This window comes from Odontesthes bonariensis, chromosome 17, assembly GCF_027942865.1.
Source record: "Odontesthes bonariensis isolate fOdoBon6 chromosome 17, fOdoBon6.hap1, whole genome shotgun sequence".
Taxonomy (NCBI): domain Eukaryota; kingdom Metazoa; phylum Chordata; class Actinopteri; order Atheriniformes; family Atherinopsidae; genus Odontesthes; species Odontesthes bonariensis.
Genome location: NC_134522.1, coordinates 20,151,988 through 20,170,286, shown reverse-complemented (window position 1 = coordinate 20,170,286; position 18,299 = coordinate 20,151,988). Strand labels below are relative to the sequence as shown.

At 43.1% G+C, this 18,299-nt stretch overlaps 1 protein-coding gene across 2 annotated transcripts; it reads right to left on the bottom strand.

The window, feature by feature from the left end:
- Positions 1-682: 682 nt before the first annotated feature.
- On the bottom strand, positions 683-17,693 carry LOC142366483 (SLIT and NTRK-like protein 3). 2 transcript variants are annotated; one of them, XM_075448380.1, is made up of 7 exons: positions 17,561-17,693; positions 14,414-14,694; positions 13,984-14,235; positions 13,617-13,732; positions 12,426-13,355; positions 11,000-11,219; positions 683-3,293 (listed from the first exon to the last, which is right to left on the bottom strand). In XM_075448380.1, exons 2-7 carry the CDS (start codon positions 14,627-14,629, stop codon positions 2,160-2,162), a joined length of 2,868 nt encoding a protein of 955 aa, XP_075304495.1. In that variant the 5' UTR covers positions 14,630-14,694; positions 17,561-17,693; the 3' UTR covers positions 683-2,159. The 2 variants fall into 2 exon arrangements, with proteins under 2 accessions (XP_075304495.1, XP_075304494.1); XM_075448379.1 differs by having other exon boundaries at positions 684-3,293; positions 17,430-17,693.
- Between the last annotated feature and the right edge of the window lie 606 nt (positions 17,694-18,299).

Genomic DNA, 18,299 nt, shown 5'->3' with positions numbered 1-18,299 from the left:
ATTATCTGTGCAACAGAGTTCTGAACGCTGAGAGTGAGGAGGCGTCTGAAGAACTGCACTCATCACTGAAAGGATGGAAAGAGCCCGGCAGAAAGAAAGGAAGAAAACACACACATTTCAGCGTCAGCTACCTGCGTGCCGAGCAGCATATAGAGCCGCATCTCTCCGTGTCCATCCTGTGAGGCTGAGCTGACAGCCAGAGCTTTGAAAGAGAAGGGGAAATAGAGGAGAGAGGAAAGAACAAAAGGAAAAGGTGAGCACGAGAGCCGAGGAATAAGGAGCCGAGGAAAAGGGGCGAGTGGAACGAATCAGATGGAGAGATGAAAGAAGAGGAGAGAGGAAAGATCAAGCCAGAAAGACACACAAGCCAGAGAGATGGTGCAATTCATGACCTTGGCCCTGGGGGCCACCAGACTTACATGTCCTCATTTCACAAATAGATTGTATTGATTTTATACCGTTAATGTGGAGGATTTCCAACTATTAGCTTCTATCTCCAGCCTCTAGTGCGTAAGGAGTCCTGCAGGCACTCAGCGTGGCTCAATTTTCATCTGATCTCTCCAACACGCTGCATGGACAAGCTTACAGGCTTAGCATACCCCATTTCTTTCATGCACTATTAAGGCAATGGAGACAGAGGGGAATGAGTGTGCATTTATGGAGGGTCGAGGCGTGTGCTTGTGTGGGTGTATGTGTAAGTGCCACACAGTAGCTGCCAGTGCAAGTTTCTTTTTAATGTAGCACCCTTTATTGTATTTCGTGGGTCGGCGGTAAGAAGGCTGAACCAGATGCAGAATCATCCTATACATTAATATAACATGATCCCTTACAGGAGAGCTTCAACACGCAAAAACTAAGAATAAATATATTCACAACTGCCTCTACTATTGGTAGGAGATGAAAGCATAAAAAGGTACCTCCATAAAAGATAATAATCAATAGTTGATAGAAGTGTCCGTCTTTTTTTTTTCTTTTTGAACAAACAAAAAAAAGTGCATTTTACGTCCTGTTTTATTGTCCCGTTGTTCTTTTTTTGCAGTTCAATTTTCCTCCAAAAAAAGGCTTAAAAATCAAAGCAATAACCTCTGTGTCTTTGTCCAATGAAAGAAAATGTGAAACTGAGGTCCTTGTGTCCCCATTAAGTCTGGTTGATTAAGAAATCCAAAATGCATCCATTTCCACAATGTCCTTCTGTAAATGGGCCTCCCTTTGTTTTGTCTGATGTGTAAAAAAAACAATAATAATAGTAATCATTTCTCAATCCTTTCCTCCTTACAACAGAAACCCTCTTAGAATTTCACTCAGCGACCGACTATTCCTGGATACGTTTCCCGTCATAGCCGTGTAAAGAATTGAACTGGATAATCAAATTAAGTTAACTGCATGAGATGAGGAAAATGAACAGAACTGCATACAAACAATTCCAATATTGACTGGGTATATTATTATTTTTTGGCTCATTCAGGGAATGCAATTATTCTCGGGGTCTTTATTGGTTTTAGTCTCAGTCGTCCATCAGCATCCCATCCACTGGTAGTCAAACCTCTTTGTTTAGATAAATAGATCTGTATTCATAGAAAAATAAGCATTGACCACACTGCTGCTGGCTGTTCATTGCTAAGGCACTTGGCTATTTTCACTTATTTCTCTACTTCTTGCTTTGCCTCTGTCGTTTCTTCGTCTTCCGTGTGCGCCCAGCTCGCTCCACTCCTTGCGGCTGTCATAGTTTATGACTCTGTGTTTGATGTTGTTAAGAGCTGGTGTTATTCACCTCCACGAAGGTCTTTTGAGGGTGATAACATTAACGCCCACCACCATGCTGTATCCTGCTAATTGTAGCGCTGAATAGAAAAACTGACAGTGGAGGAAAAAATGAAAAAACTCTGTGGTAACTGCAGCTGAAGTTTTGCCTCCAGGCAGAGATCTGGGATCAGCAAATTCTTGCCAAATACCTATGTGTATGCCTTTAGTGGGGGAAAATACAAAACTGACCTCAGCTCCAGAAATAAACATAGTGTGTAGTGTAGTCCCGCTCTCCCACAGGCTCCTCTCAAAGCCAAACTCTGTACAGGAGTCATTGTTACTGTGTGATTCACCATCCCAGAGAGAGACGATGAGGAGACAAGAGAAGAATGGAAGCAAGAGGAAGAGGAGGGGTGTTAAAACTGGTAAGAACGGTCCAGCACTTCCATGTAGTCTGGTGTGGTCCTCAGTCTGGGTCTTTGCTCTCCAGTTCCCTGCTCACTCTGACTGCTGTGACCACCCCCTGCTGAGAAGCTAGTGGTGGTGACCACGAGCGTTTGGTCGGGTCTCGCGTCCTGTTTTGAGTCTTGTGTGTGGGGGTAACGAGGCGGTGGCCTCGCGTACCTGTCTGGCAGGTCTCGGAACTCTGGGGTGGGGAGTCTGAAGAGGCAGTCCACCAGTTCCACCTTAGGAGTGGGGCCCTGGCTGTCGATAACTGTGGGGCATAGGATGCCGTTCCCATGGAGGCCGGCGAGTGGTCCCATTGCGCCGGTAACCGTGTTGATAGGCGATGAGGACACCTCCAGAGCCCACTCCCTCTCCTTCTCTGCTGCAGAGCAGTACCCCCCCTCGCACTCTTTAGAAGCTGCAAACGTCTGTTGCTGCGGCGGTCGCTGTTTCACTGCTGTGTCCTGCTCGTCTTTGTAGATTGGACTGCTACACATGTGTGAGGCTGCGGCAGCGTTGGGGCTTTTGGATGCAGCCTCTGGGGGCAAGATGGTGTCATAGACGTGGTTGTGTTCAGGGTGAGGTAACGGTGGCTTATCTGGGAGGCCGTGGTGATGGTGGTGGTGGTGCGTCTGCTCAGTGAAGATTCCACACTCCATCTGGATGCCAGCCAGATCTACCTCTCCCTGGCGACGGAACGGCAGCTTGTCCCTCCTCCTCAGGGCGTAGGCGATTAGTGCCGCTGCCGCAAAGAATGCAGAGACAAACAACACCAGCAGGCTGAGCACTAACACCGACAGAGGAATTGAATCGATCCCTGGGGGGATATGGGGTCCTACCCCTGAGCTGGGGTAACCAACCGATACACCTTTCTCTGTGGCCGTGGAGGTTGCTGTCTGCTCCTCTTGCTCTCGGTTTTCCTGGGGCTCCAGCTCAGGGCAGAGCAGCTCCATGGAGAGGGAGCGCAGGTCTACACCTTTGGTCTTTTCTGGGGAGTGACACACCACCTCTCCCACCACAACCACCGCGCTCAGGCCCTCCAGCCAACGCTTCAGTGAAGCTGCTTCACAGTTGCACTCCCACGGGTTCTGCTGCAGATCCACCTGGAGGAATACATCACACCACAGCACACTGTCATTGTGTAATAGTACACTAATTATTGGTCTGCCACGCAATGCAAATTGATGAATCCCTCTGTTAAATGTAAACAAAAATATATCATTGTGCTGCCACCTTTGTGATATATTAGTCATTTTTTAAATATATGTTATGTTGAAAAACAAGCCACTAGCTAGTACTCGAAGAATGTGACACCGAGAAAAATTATGCTATATCTGCTACATTTCCCTTTAACAGTTACAATATATCACATACTAAATGAGTTATTTAGCATTCATATAACAGACTACCATCTTCCAGTGCCTCTAAATGATTTTTAAAACATACAGGTGATGAATAGCACTGATATATGTACAACCCCAGTTAAAAAAAAGTTGGAATATAATGCAATGATTTGCAAATCTCATAAATCAATATTTTTTTCACAATAGAATACAGAAAACATATCAAATGTAGAGAATGAGACATTTTACTGTTTCATTAAAAATATCAACTCATCTTGAATTTGATGGCAGCAAAACATCTGAAACAAATTTGGGATGGGGCAACAAAAGGGTGAAAAAGTAAGTGGTGCTAAAGATAAACAGCTTAGGAACATACTGCAGGTAATTAGCTTATTTTGGCAACAGATCTGTGGCATGACTGGGTATAAAAAGAGCACCTTAGAGAGGCAAAGTCTTTCGGAAGTAAAGATGGGCAGAGGTTCAGTAATCTGCAAAAAAACTGTGTCTGCTAATTGTGGAGCAGTCTCAGAATAGTATTCTTCAATGTAAAATTGCATTACAATACATAATATCACCAAAAGATTCTGAGAAACTACAGCCATCTCTGTGTGTAAGGGGCACAACTGAAAATCAACAGTGGACCCCTGTGATCTTCATGCCCTCAGGCAGCATGACATTAAAAGCAGGCACAATTCTGACATGGAAAGAACTGCATGGGCTCTGTGAAGACAGTTTACTGTGCCATCCACACATGCAGGTTAAAATTCTCTCAGATAAAAGGAGAAACCATAAGTGAACATGATCCAGAAACGCTGCTGTAAATGGACTGAGGCAAGACTGGAAAACTAGAAATTCAACAATTCTTTTAGAAAATCATGGGCACCACATCCTCCATACTATAAAGCAGAGGTACCATCTGGCTGGTTATCATCACTCAGTTCAAAAGCCTGCATCTCTGATGGTATGGGGGTTCATTACTGTCTATGGAACTTGCAACTTGCACATCTGGAAAGGCACCATCAATGCTGAAAGGTACATGCAGGCTTTAGGACAACATATGTTGGCATCCAGATGACATCTTTTCCAGCCTTGCATATTTCATTAAGGAAATTTTAACTGCAAACTCTATCACAAGAGCATGGCTTCACAGTCTGCCCAGCCTGTAGTCCAGACCTTTCACCAACTGAAAACCTTTGCACATCATGAAACACACAATATGTCAAAGAAGACTGTTGAACAGCTAGAGTCCCACGTCACATAAAAATGGAGTAATATACCTCTCTCAAACGCCCGGCACCTAACAACTGCTGTTAAAAGAAGAGGAGATCCTACACTGTGGTAAACATGGCGCTGTCCCAACTTTTTTGAGACATGTTGCAGCCATCAAATTCAAAGTGAGCCAATATTTTTCATGAAATTAGTGAAATGCCTCACATTCAACATTTGCTATGTTTTATGAGTTCAACTGTGAATAAAATATTGGTTCGTGAGATTTGAAAAGAACTGCAAAGCACAATTGTTGTGGGTTGATGCTGTTAAAAAGATTCAATGACTTTCATTTACTGAATGGTTGAACACTGGCTTTACATGGTCTCAACTTACACCACCCACAAGTGCTCACTTAAAAACCTATTCACACATGTGCTACAGTAAGCTATGGGCAAATTTTTGTTCACTAAGAAGACCACTCGGAGTTTACATAAGTGGTTATTCACAAAACTCCCTGAAAGCTTTTGTGAGACAAGCATGTGAGAGTATCACAACACTATAATAATAGTGTTGTGATACTCTCACTTTTAGTGTCTAAAAGCAGGATGTGATGCAACTCTCCCCTGTGCCATAATCCAATAGGTGCGCCCATAAATCCATTTTCTCATTGCCAGCTATTGACTGGATGTTCTAAAACAAACTCAAAAATTCACTTTGCCACACTTTCGAACGGCTAAAGCAGATTATGCACAAAGGGAATCACATCGTGTTGTACTGGCTGCGGGACTGATCTGTTCCATGTCTTTAGCAGTGGCTCTGGCAATGAAAGCCGATATTCTCTCTGTCCCACTTCCAAGGAGCTTGCACAAATGTTGTCATGCTAATTTGGTTAGGCCATCTCCCTGGCTTGCAGAGATAGATTGATGCCTTTTGAGATGATTCAGCAATGCTGTTGAGGGAGCTGTGGAACGGCTCCCTCCACATGCTTCACGCTTAAGAATCGGATGCTCTTCCCCCTTTATTGGTGTCAGTCTACTGTGGGCTTTTTTTGTGGCTTTCATAATAACAGCTAGGACCAGAGGGCGAGTAGAAACAACACAGCTGCAGTTTCGACTCAGTTTGAATACCAGCAGTATATATATGAGGCCCACTGAAAAAGTGCATTTCTTCAGAATTCTGCATTACTGTGGCACATCTGTGATGTGATGCAGCACGAACGACATGCTAAGTGAAGACCACATGGACAAACTATCTGCTTGTTTTTGCCACCTCATAACTTTCATGATGGCAATCTTACATCTGGCTGAAGTTCTTGAAGCATTTTATTGTTTGCGTTCTTGTAAATCCCGGGGGCTGCATCCCTATCTTTTTTTTGCAAGCATCTGTCCAACACACCCGCCACTGTTTACAATTTATACGCCTGGTCACCTAGTGTGTGATTTGCTGTCAACTCGTCAATCAAAGCTCTGTTGTGACAGGAAATTATAGACCCTCACTTATCATGACAGGTGTTGCTAGTGTATTAGACCATTATATTGTGTGTTGTTTAGTGAACGGGGTGGCTTGTGTTTCACTTCTTCCACTTGCAAAGCCAGTAAAACGGGTACACTGACTAAATCAGTCATCAAAGTCCTTTTTTTCTCCTTTTTTTAAAAAATATTGATGCAGCCCATCGTGATACATTTTTTCCAACAAGAGACCCTTTTGTCAGAAAACTGGTCCAGGCTGACTGACATAAAGGAGCCAACTTATTTGCTCTTGTGGGTTTTCATCATTAAGATGGAGATCAAAGATCAAGCAATAACTGTCCAAGATTTATTTGAGAGCTGTGAAAAATTTACACCAGGGGGGGAAATTCAGAATGCTCTCAGCGAGCTGTGTCTTCTAATTGATCACTTTGTTCAAACAGCAATATTCCATCAGTCATTAGATGTGCTCTAGTTAGCCAACAGAAATGAAGTCAATATAAGCAGGTTTTGGAGGCTCTGAGCTGGCACAAGGATTTTGCTGAAGTCTCTGGTGAAAAGACGCCCCTGAGCCTTCAGCTTGCCAAACCCTCTCTGTCCTGATGAATGTGTTTCATTATCTTTTGAATAATACACAGAATGAACTGTAAAATATTTAACTTAGAGAAGAATCTGGAGAGCAGGGAACATTTTTTTCCCGTGTGAAACACTTTCAACATGCACATTGTATGTTGCAAATATGTCTCCGTGGTTTTGTCAGATGATACATGCAAAACCAAAGAATCGTGTCAAATCAATTCCCTCGTGGAATGAGTTAGCAATGTTGAGCATTTTCCAGGAGATAATACACTTTCATAGCGTACCCGGGCTCCCTTTGCCTGAATCACATATTTCTACCTCAGACAGGGATTTTGCATATCTCCCTGAGTGACTACAACAAACTCTTGAAAAAAAGCGCATGAACTTTCCATCCAGCAGTTTGGGTTTCATGTCGGTGGAAAAAGAGCAGTAGTAATAACAAAGAGTACGAGTTTCTGGTCCATTGAGGCCACAGTTGGTAGAGAAATTGGCTTCTCTGCCTCTGTGTGATTGCTAAACATCAGCGTAACATGGCGAGTCTAGAAAGAAGCCCAAGTACTGACTTTTAATGCTGCCGAATTGCATATCTGGATATTCTGTCTCAAAATTTCCTGTGAGATCTAACTATGTAAGAATCAAAATGAAGAGTATGTTTGTTCACACACTTTTGTTGTTTTGAAAACAGACTAACTCAACCTGTCAGCACATTAACACTTTATATCAAAACATGTTGACATTGAAATGATGCTATAATAATTCATCAGACACTAATCATGTCCGGGCATATTATCCACCCCCAAACATAGCGAAATGCAAGTTGTTATTAATACTGAATTCATCTTATCTTAATGGTAAAGAATTATAGCTTTTTTTTTATCCTGCAAGAAAATTGTCACTGAAGTTAAACAGGCCTCATTGGCATGTAATGCTAAATCTGAAGTTGACAATGACACTGAAATCTATCATCCCTCCATAAATAGAAAATATATGCATGCAGGAAGTCTGGTCGGACTGCCCAACTCATAAAAGCCTATAATTTCAGACGCTTTTGCTGAGCTACTGCGTTTGTGCTGGAAACACCTGTGGTGGTTGTGTTTTATGCTGTGCCGTGCAATTTCAACTGAAAACAGGTTTATGACAAGAGAATAAACAAGAAGCTCTTTTCCCTGCATAGACGCATTGGCTGCTTTTAAAACTGTATTGATAAGATTTAATACACAGGAAGTGGAACCATCTGGAAAATAATGGCAATTACTGTTACTCTTAATGGACCCTTTATTAGATTATTTTTACCCTCAAACATTCACTCATCTTCTCCCAGCTGTACTAGCCGCACAGTCATCCTAAATATTAGCTTTAAACGAGATACACGAGAAGGAACTGAAGGATCTAATTTCTGATAAGTTTTGTCTTCAGGTGTGTCAGTTTGTTGCAGGTTTAAACTGGTTTGTAAAGGTTTCAGTGCAACCAAATTATTCCATTGGAGAAATGAGAACATTGAGCCACAGCTGCATAATTAGCTTCATACTAAAACTGGAAACAGGTAACTATCTCTGTGAAAAGATCTTTAAATCTCACCAACATGATGTTGTCAATTGTTAGGTCAATGATCAACACAATCCACCCAGAGCAGCACAGATTAGTGCAGGATTGCAACAAGCACGCCAGATGAGGTTGTGATGCACTCAGGGCTTGTTACTCATAATTTAAATAAATAGGGAAAACAAATGGAAAATTAAAAGTCGTTAAGTTGAAGATGTCGGCCTAAAGCAGTCGTTTGATCACACACCCACATTCTGGGGTATGACAGGGAAAACTTCTTCACGTCGCTACATTTTCATTGTACAAATCCTGTTCCTTCTTTCTTTGTATCATAAGAGGGTTTACTCTCCAAGAACCTTGTGTTTTGTTTGTTTATTCCCCAAATAGAAAACTGTACTAAAAAAAAAAAAAAAAAAAAAAGTAAACCCATTCAGGATAGAAGTAGATTAGGTCTTCACTCGTTTTCAAACTTTTATGCTAAACACTGCTAACCTGAGCTAATATTTACCAAACAGATATGCATTTTTTTTTTTTTTTTTCAAGTTTTAAAAACGTAGTATGGTCTAATAGTAAGCTTCAGAAGCGTTAGTGGCTGGGTATCCCCCCTCCGCCTTTCTTTTAGAACCATGCTGGCTATATCCGCCTGTGCAAAGCTAAGCTCCTGACTGACTCCGCATTCATATTCAATGTACACATATTAACCTTATAGCTCGCTATGGAGAGAATACGTTTACTTTCCTTTAAAGATTGATGTGCAGGTAATGTCTCTATGAAATGTCAGTGATTGAGTCAAACTTTTGTGTTCATAATTTAAAGATTTATTTAGGCAGTCGCAGCCTGAGGTAAAATTGTCCATCAGGTAATCTTGTATTGGGCATTCAGTGCAAAAGCCGCCTGTTAAATAATTTCCCGCTAAATACTTAGTTGGTTTCTTGTGTGAGATGTTCATGGATGAGAATATCTTTGCATAAAGAAAAACCTGTCCATGGCCAAATTTCTTTATTTTACCTGGCAGTGTTGCTCTGATAGATCACATGTTACTTGCAGTTCCTGATGAAGACGTGGAAGTATAACTGCCATCCATTCAAATGCAGGTTGACTTAAGTTGATTTTTTTTTAATCTCTACAAGACAGAGTCCTGTTTTGTCATTGATATTCTAGTTGAGAAATTATACAAACCACAACAATTGAAATGTTTCGCCTAAAATTTGTTTTCCAAATAACAGCGACATCAGAGAAGTATTTTTCATATCACTGTGTAAGTGGATGTAATCTAATAATCCTGGTCTTGATGATGACAGACGCTGTAAGCTCCTGTTTCATGATTGTCAGAATGGAGGGCTTTTCACAGCCGCTGTCAACTAAACCCTGCTTGCATCTTTGTTACCCTTTGATTTTACTCTACACACTCTGACTCAAAAAACGCACCAGCGCCCACAAAGCCCACATCCTGAGCTTCAAACAAGATAACAATAAGTCAACAGGTGAAATCACTGTCATTGCTGATGATTTTTTTCAGCCAGTGGAAAAAACTAGTGTGCCTTCGTAAGAGAAATAACAACCCTGGTAAATGAATGATTTCAGTTACTGTGGCATGGATTTTGAGCACTACAATGGTGATACCACTGGGTTTTATGAATATGCCCCGCTGGGTACTTCCAATTTGTACTTTAGTGCTGTTGGAAATCAGAGGAGTATAATTGTACAAAAACATAATTTGCTTGTATGTAGTTCCTTCAGTTTGTTCCCTCCCTGCAGCAAATGTGTAGAAACTGCCCCTAAATTGCCAGCACCAACCACAGTCCCTAAAATCAGGGATTTTTCATGGAGCCAAGTAAAACGGAAATTCACTATGACATTCAGGATAATCTACACCCACCTTACCTCATTCTGCTCTGGCTGTCTAAGAAAAGCCTGGTACACTAAATTTGTAGAAGTGAGAGGAGGCTGGATGAAAAGATGTAATACCTTGGGCTCCGTCCTTATCGTTGCATTGTGTACAGCTACCAGTGACATAATGTTGTAGTTAAATGTGCGAGGTAAGGTATAACAAAAAAAAACAAAAAATGTGACATACACAGTAATTTATACAGTCTGTTTATGGAAGGGTGCATTAATTACAACCATGCTCAGACACTTCAAGGATTCTGATTTCTCCAGTTTAGCTGCTGATTTATTAAGACCACTTATGCAAATCGAGTCAAGTGCAATTTTCCAATTGGAATACCTGAGGCGCAACCAGAGTCCCATATGCTACAGCCAAGCTCTCAAAACAACAGATGATAGGAGAAAACTGCAGCTGTGCCAGAGGCCATGAGATCAGGAGCTGACAGAAGCTCTGAATGCAGCTGGATCCAAGATTCATCTTGTTTTGTTTGTTTCATCAAGCTGGGATAATATAATGTGTCTTGGTAAACTATTCTCTTAATCCCATTGTCTGACATTTGAAAGAAATTTACTTTGCATAATTACATTGTTCAGTAAATCAACGGGGGTGATCCAGTTAATGATAATGTCAATAAGCTCCACTTTGATACCCCTGCAACTATCACTAATCATGCCAGGTATGTGACTTAATTACACGTGCACAGGTTAGCATATCAGAACAGCAACCATCTGCACCGGTCAGTAAATGCAGTCAGTGATATTGAAACGAAAGGTTTCACCAACCTGTACCAATCCCTTGAGGTGTTCCAGCACTCCCTCCATAGGAAGCTGCAGGAGGTGATTGTTTCTTAGGTTGAGCCGAGCCAGATTGACTCTGGAGAACACATCGAGAGGGAGGCTCCGTAACAAGTTGGCGTTGAGAAACAACAACTGGAGGGACGGCATGGAGTCAAAGGTGCCGGGATCTACTTCACGGATCTCGTTGTACTCAAAATAAAGGTACCTAAACACAGGAAAGAGAAAAAAGGTCTTTGTCTCAGTGGTTAAATGGATTAAGTATGGACAAGGGTAATAGAAAGTTAAATAGTTATGTCACAGTTAATTTTCTCATTGCATCCCAGTATTTTGTGATATGATAACAGTAAGTACTTGCTGAGCGTAATGTCCAGCATGACAATACATCAATGAAATTTCATTAAAATGTCCCATTCCCTGCTCACATTTTATAAAATGATCATTATTCAAACGTGTGTAATTTCAGACTGATTACTTTCTAGTCTGGTCTTGGCATATCATATTAAATTATAGCAAAGAGACACTGAATATCCCATTCTTTTTCAAAATAATAGAAATCAGTGTGAGACTTTTCTGTGCACGCTGGTGATCCAATAAATTTCCATTGTTGAAAAAGGTAATAGATCTGGTTTAAATTACTCATAGTACTCTCTTACCATTAAGTCACTAACAAAGGCTAACGAGAGGTTAAGAGGAAGACATTTTCAATGTCCAGAGAGGATCTTTAATATTGATTAATAGTCAAATTAATGGGTCTGTAGAATTTTCAATCCACAGTCTTGAATTACAGAGACGGGGCAGCTGAAAACTACAGCCTGGATGATGTCCTGAAAATGAAGGCATCATGACTTCTCATTCTTAAGATAGCAGAGCATGAATGCTGATCTCTTGTCTCCATCAATGTTTAATTCACTAACTGTCAGCAGATAAGCATTATTTGCAGGAGAATTATCTTTGTGAGCTTAATCTGACAACAACATACAGGAATCACTCTGATAAGGCGTTTTCATGACAAGCCTTTTTCCAAAACACTAAATCCTGGCATCATCCAGACATCGCCCATCCTTATCAACACTTCTGTATGCAAATTTAAAAAAAACATTCATTTTCACATTGTCACTTATACCAGGCTCACAACTCAACTGGAGCGTGTCATCAGGGAGCGTGACTAAATAATGACACTCCTGGAAGAGAATGGATACTTTTAATTTTAATCAAACTCCAGCACAATGGTACTCAAAAATTCCTTCAGTATGCTGTGTCAGTATTACAGTAAATTCAATTAAACCTATTTACTAATAAAATCTCTAAGTGCCCAAGCTGGCATGTGGTTTCAGTTTATGAATGTGACTGATGTGGGCAGAACGGAACATGCTTGAATTAACGGGAGTGGCCCAAAAGGTAAACATCCTACCTTAGATTCTGCAGCCCCAGAAACATGTGGGGGCTGAGTCTCTCTAGGTTGTTTCCGTTCAGGTAGAGGCTCCTCAGGCTCATCAGGCTGGAAAAGGCCCCCTCCTGGAGGTATGAAATGCGATTGTTCCCCAAGTGAAGCAGGTCGAGGCTGGAGAAATTCCAGAAGTCTGCGCGGTAGATCCCTTGGATTAAATTTCCGCTCAGGTAGAGCTTGCGGCCGTTGAGAGGCCGAGGTGTGAGCTGGGACACGTTAAGGAAGCCACTCTCTTTGCAGTTGACGGTGAGGCCCAGGTCTGTGATGTGCAGATTGCAAGTGCAGCCAATAGGACAGATGATAGGAATGGGGGGTCGTGTTTGGTATCCGGCCACTGGGGGATTTTGGTTGGGCATCAGACTGCGAGATGTGGGGGACGTTCTAGAGGGTCGTGGCCTTTTAGTCGGCCAAGGGTGCCTCTTCCTGTCTTTACGTTCCGCTGAGGAAGACGATGAGGAAGTAGAGGAAGTATGAGTGTTCTGGCGGGAGCCATGCACCATAGAGGAGGGTTTAGTAGGCCGAACTCGCCCGGGATTTGAGTTGGGTTTAGAGTTAGGGGGCAAGTGCTGGGGCTGGGATCCTGCTGATGGACCACCCCGCTCTCCCTGTAGCTCTTTATCTGGGAGGTCGGCACACAGCTCTTTGCGGGGTATTTCCCTCAAGTCCTTGCCATGAAGGTGAAAGGGGTATTCGCAGGTGACGTCACCGACTACAGCTGTGTAGGGGATCTGACTCAGCCACTGCTGTAGCTGCACTGCCTCGCAGCCACAGTTCCAAGGATTCTCCTCCAGCTGTAGCTCCATCAGGGAGCGACCAATGTACTCCAGAGTCCCAGCATATGCCAGGCTCTTCAGACGGTTTCCCCGCAGGTCCAGATGAGTCAAAGACACAGATCTGGTGCAGCAGGAGGAGGAGGAGGAGGGTGGTTAGTTGGGTTAAATCAAGGGACAATATGGGATCAAGAGAAAAAGTAGCTGGTTTACAAATTCCTTTGTAGAATTTTTTTTTTTATCTGATGTTTAATCCATCTTTTATGACATGAGACAGAGTGCCACAGCAGCATTAATCCAACAGAACAGAGTGACTAACTTTCTACAAATCTGTTCTGACATAATTAAAAAGCATTACAGTAAAATACAATAATCAGAAACTAACCTGAACAGATGAGCAGGCAGGACAGGGATCAAGTTATCATTTAGAATGAGAACCCGGAGTTTATAGAGAAACCTCAGAGCACCGCTGTCAATTCGTTTGATTACGTTGTAGTCAGCCTGCAGATAGAGACAAAATGATGAAGGTGTCATTACTGAAATTGGAAAATAGTCTGAACTGAAAGCTTAGAAAGTCTCTACATAAAAATAAAAAAAAAGCACAGAGAATTTTTTTTTATTTTACCCCATTTCACCCAGGCCACCTGCAAGGCATTGATTGTTTCTGGCACAGCCATTCATTGTGTTCTTGGGCAAATTTGTCGATAATTTAGTCAATCTGGGATAATCAACTCAGAACTGCTCAAGCTTACCTGGAGATATTCCAGAGCCTCTAAACCAGCAAAGGTGTCATTTCTGAAGACTTCCAGCTTGTTTTCGTGGAGGTACAGGCGTCTCAATTTGGCCAGTCCATGAAAGGCTCCCACTCGGATGTCCTGGAGCGCATTGTTGCCAAGGTTTATCGACACTGCGTTGCCAAGGTGCTGAAACCCGTTGCTATAGAGACGTCTCAAAGAGTTCCTCTGGAGGTTGAGTTTGAAAGGGCGGACCCATGACTGTGACACCTGAATGATTAATTAGAGGTCTGATTAGTTGGCTTATTAATTACATGAAGTGGACAGTTAGAAACGCTCATAAGCTACATTAGAGACAGGATATTAGACTTGGAGATGTAGCATTTTAATAAGATAAATGACAGTGCGCGAAGGCGTGCACAGCCAGATAGATAAGTAAGAGTGGTACCTGGCTGGCATTAGTGAAGCCCCGCCCATCACAGTGCACGTGCAGCACACCTTCTTTGACCTCGCACGTGCACGGCTCAAAGCATGGCTCATCCACTTCCTCCTCGGAGTTGTCTACCAGAGGGGTGTGTGTGGAGGTGGGGGTAGGGGTGGGGCTGTGTGATGCCCAGGACAGACACACACACCCCAGGGCCACTGCGAGAGTGACCCACTGCATCCTACTGCTTCTCCCTTTCAACTCAACAGCCTGGGGCTACAGCCCGGCATCAGCCCTTCATCGCACTGCAGGGCGGGGCAAAGTGTAAAGTTGCACGCATTCAAACACGCATACCAACACACACATACACACACACACAGACACGCATGGTTAAGAGAAGGCAAACAGATGGGGAGGGAGCAGCAAAAGTCACTTCAAGATGAATCAGATTGGTGATACATCATAGGCATATTCAAGCAGTCAGAAAATAAATGTTAAATCACTCAGACTCTGAAGCCATGAGGATAGGATTTCATTATACTGGAATAATGATGTATAGGGTAACTGGAGGCCACGGTGTGCCATAATATGAGTCAAACCATGGTAAACATACGAGATGTGTTCAGCAGCGGAAAACAAGCCTTTAGATAAAGAGGGTTTAAAAACCAGGAGAAAATCATTTAAAAACAACAAGCTTAACAATATCTCCGCTGCTGTACCATTGGCTTTGCGTTTCATAATTCAAATACTGACACTGAAACTGCAAAACAAAGACACACACAAGGGCTGGTTCACCTGTGATTCACATTTTATCATCTTCAGGGTGGCTTTTTGGACAAGTAGGGGTGGAAAATAAAAAAAAGCTTGTGATGAATATATTCATCTGCATTCTCAAATGGCCGGTGAAGCTGAAATGTCATGCATGTGTTGTTCTAATGTATGCAATATGAATATGGGTAAATGCAAATCAGATTCATAATGTTTCTGTCTAATGAACTGCTCCATTTAATAAGATGAATGGCGATCAGAGAACAGAGGGATGAGGCACAGAATACCCGATATTATCAATCAGCTAGAAAATGTTATCAACAGCCATCAAGACCTGTCATAGACATTATTGAGATGATGAAAGTGGAGTGGAAGTGTAGCTGAAAATCAAAACTACTAAAAAAATTTAAAAAAAGGCTGATGAGGAGGCTGTGCAGTACCAGTCAGGAACACAAACTCATGGTTACGGTGGTGGTGAGAATGGGGAGAATGGCTCGGTAATAAGAAGAGAATGAGAACAGAATTTCAGAAGTCCTGACAAAAAAAAAGAAAAGTAAAAAGGAAGAAAACAGCTGAGAATGTAAGTCTTGTGCTGGGATATTTCCTCTCGAGTCTTAATGAGATCTAAATTGGATAAAGCATCCTGATCTGCTCATACAGTGGTGAACACTGCTACGCAAAATGCAATAATGATCATGATGGTACGGTAGCTGTAATCATCCAGCAATAATCTAGCATCGGCGGGTTAGACAAGGAGGCAGCAGTGAAAACATCAACGCCCGGGAGAGGAAGAGCAATCACAGAGGTGATTATGACGAGGAAAGATGATGGGAGAGATGGAAACAAGAGAAGTAAGAGGAGGAGCAGGGAAGATGGGAGAAAAAGAGAAGGAATGGAGTAGAAGGGAGACAAACGGATGAAGATAGAGTAATGGGCAGAGTGGGTGCAAAGGAGGAGGAAATGGGTGAGGTGGGAGAGAATGAGTGGGATTGCATAAGCAGTAGGAAGTCAGTCAAGGCTGCCACTCAGGATGAGAGCTCACAGTGAAACAGCTGAAATATGATATTGATTACATCAAAGCCCTCCTTTCACTCTGCACACAATGTACGCCCGCGTCACAGAGAAGTAGTGCTGGAGCCAAGTTTTGCGTGTGTGTGCTGAAAACAATGCAAGAAAGGTCAAACCATATCCAAAAAGCGTGCTTCTGTAGGATGCCAAGCACAGAAACAGATACCACGACACATTTCGATGAGTATGAGATTTCATAACAAACCAGTGTAATGCTGATAAACATGATGGACTATCTCATGAATAGCATAAAGGACAAGTGAAAGGTGCAGTTTCTCCAGTTTAAAGGAGGACAATTCACCAATCTATCAAAGTATTTGGAGCATCTATGCCTCTCAGGACAGTCTGGGCTAACATGCTGGGTAGTGTCAGACAAACTGGAACATAACATGAAAGAGAGTCCCACAGTCTTCTTTTTCAACCAAGAAGTGCATTGTTTATCACCAGGCCCAAAGCCCCCTCCTTTAGAGAAGAGATCAATGCTGAGTCCAGATAGACCACTGGGATCCCTCCTGTTAGATTCTGCATTGGTGGATGGCTATCTCTCCCTAATGAGAGGAAACACAGTCAACACTCAAGCCTCTTTCTCCAATCAGCAAGTGGACAAGTCAGCAGTCAGCGTAGCTCTGCATCATTATGGTAACAAGAAACCAAAGGACTTATGTTGGCTGGAGACAGCACGGCAGAAAACTCTATGTCCGTCTGAATGTGTCTCTGTATGTGTCTGTCACTGTCCCACTGTTTTCATGCCCATTCAAGCACAGGCCTGACAGGTGTGGCTTTCCTCCTCTTTCCTGAGTCTCTCACTCTGACTTTTCCCTTTTTTCGTCCTCTCTCCTCCAGACCTGCACACTGACGCAAGTGAACCAGAGATGACGGTCACTGCTTATTCTTCACCGTATTATTCATGTCACATAATTCCAGTGTCTACCCCTCTGTCCTCTATGTCGGTCAGAAAACACACTCACCAAGCCTCGCGCAGGCTTTTACATGGGCCCCTGCTCCCAGCAAAGACCCGCACTATCAGCCAAGCAGCAGCAGAATCACTGATCAAATGTACAGGGCTATCAGCCTGGACAGCTCACAGCTCTCCAGGAAAATCAATTAGCCACTAACATTACAGCACACATTGTAATACTTTTCTGAAATAAGACATGACCAATTAAACAGCCTAGTCATTAAAATAACCTATTAGGACATTTACCAGGCTATGTATGAAAATCCTTTGGCAGGGTAACGCAATCCAATTGCATTCCTCATTGTCTGTTTCTCCCCACCAGCCTCTCTGATCCACACAGCGACGCTTAGCAGAGCAGGGATGCGGGTAATACTCACTCAGTCCGCCGCCAAAGATTTAAGGAACGACCGAGAAAACACTTTAGAAGCTGACTGTCGACATGTCGTTCACATTCAGCCGCACTCTTCTCCCTCTCTCCTCTCCTGTAGCGGCTGAGGCGGATGAGGAGGGAGGAGAGGTGGTGGTGGTGGGTGGGGGGGACCAGAGCGGGGAGGGGAGGAGGGGGGGGGGGGGGGGGTAAGACGTGATAAGACTGCAATGAGGTGGAGGATAAAAGCCAGGAGAGAGAAAGAGGGAGAGAGAGACGGCTGGCTTTAGGATGCAGGTCCGCTTCTCCACAGTGCAGCCCGTGGGAGCTGCGGCACTGGACCGCTATGAAACGGGCGTGCAGTGCGCGGAGTTGTAGCCTGCGTAACGACGGAGAATCCTCTCTTCATCTCCAACACAAATGGGTAATTCACGGAGGAGGGTGGAAAAAAGGGGGACGCGGGCGCCGGAATTAATCTTGCAATAAGGCGAGTGCTAGTTTGTATATATGAGGCACAAGGCGCGCGGGGTGGGTTCCACCTCACCAGAGGAGCCAGTTCCGCTCCCCGTCATAAACAGATTACTGAACATCGGAGTCACTGACAACGGGTCCCGTAAAGTTTCATCTCACGTTGCCCGCGTGTGCAGCCTTGAAAAAAAAAAAGTTCCACTATACCGACAATAATTTATAATCTCATTAGTTTTTTCATTTCTCTTGCCCTTAAGCACCGAAGGATTTCGTAAAAACGG

Coding starts and splice junctions, on each gene's coding strand:
- LOC142366483 (XM_075448380.1), bottom strand. CDS start 14,629: ATGCAGTGGGTCACTCTCGCAGTGGCCCTGGGGTGTGTGTGTCTGTCC. Junction 14,236..14,413: donor GCTTCACTAATGCCAGCCAG/GTACCACTCTTA, acceptor TTAATCATTCAG/GTGTCACAGTCATGGGTCCG. Junction 13,733..13,983: donor AGGCTCTGGAATATCTCCAG/GTAAGCTTGAGC, acceptor CTCTATCTGCAG/GCTGACTACAACGTAATCAA.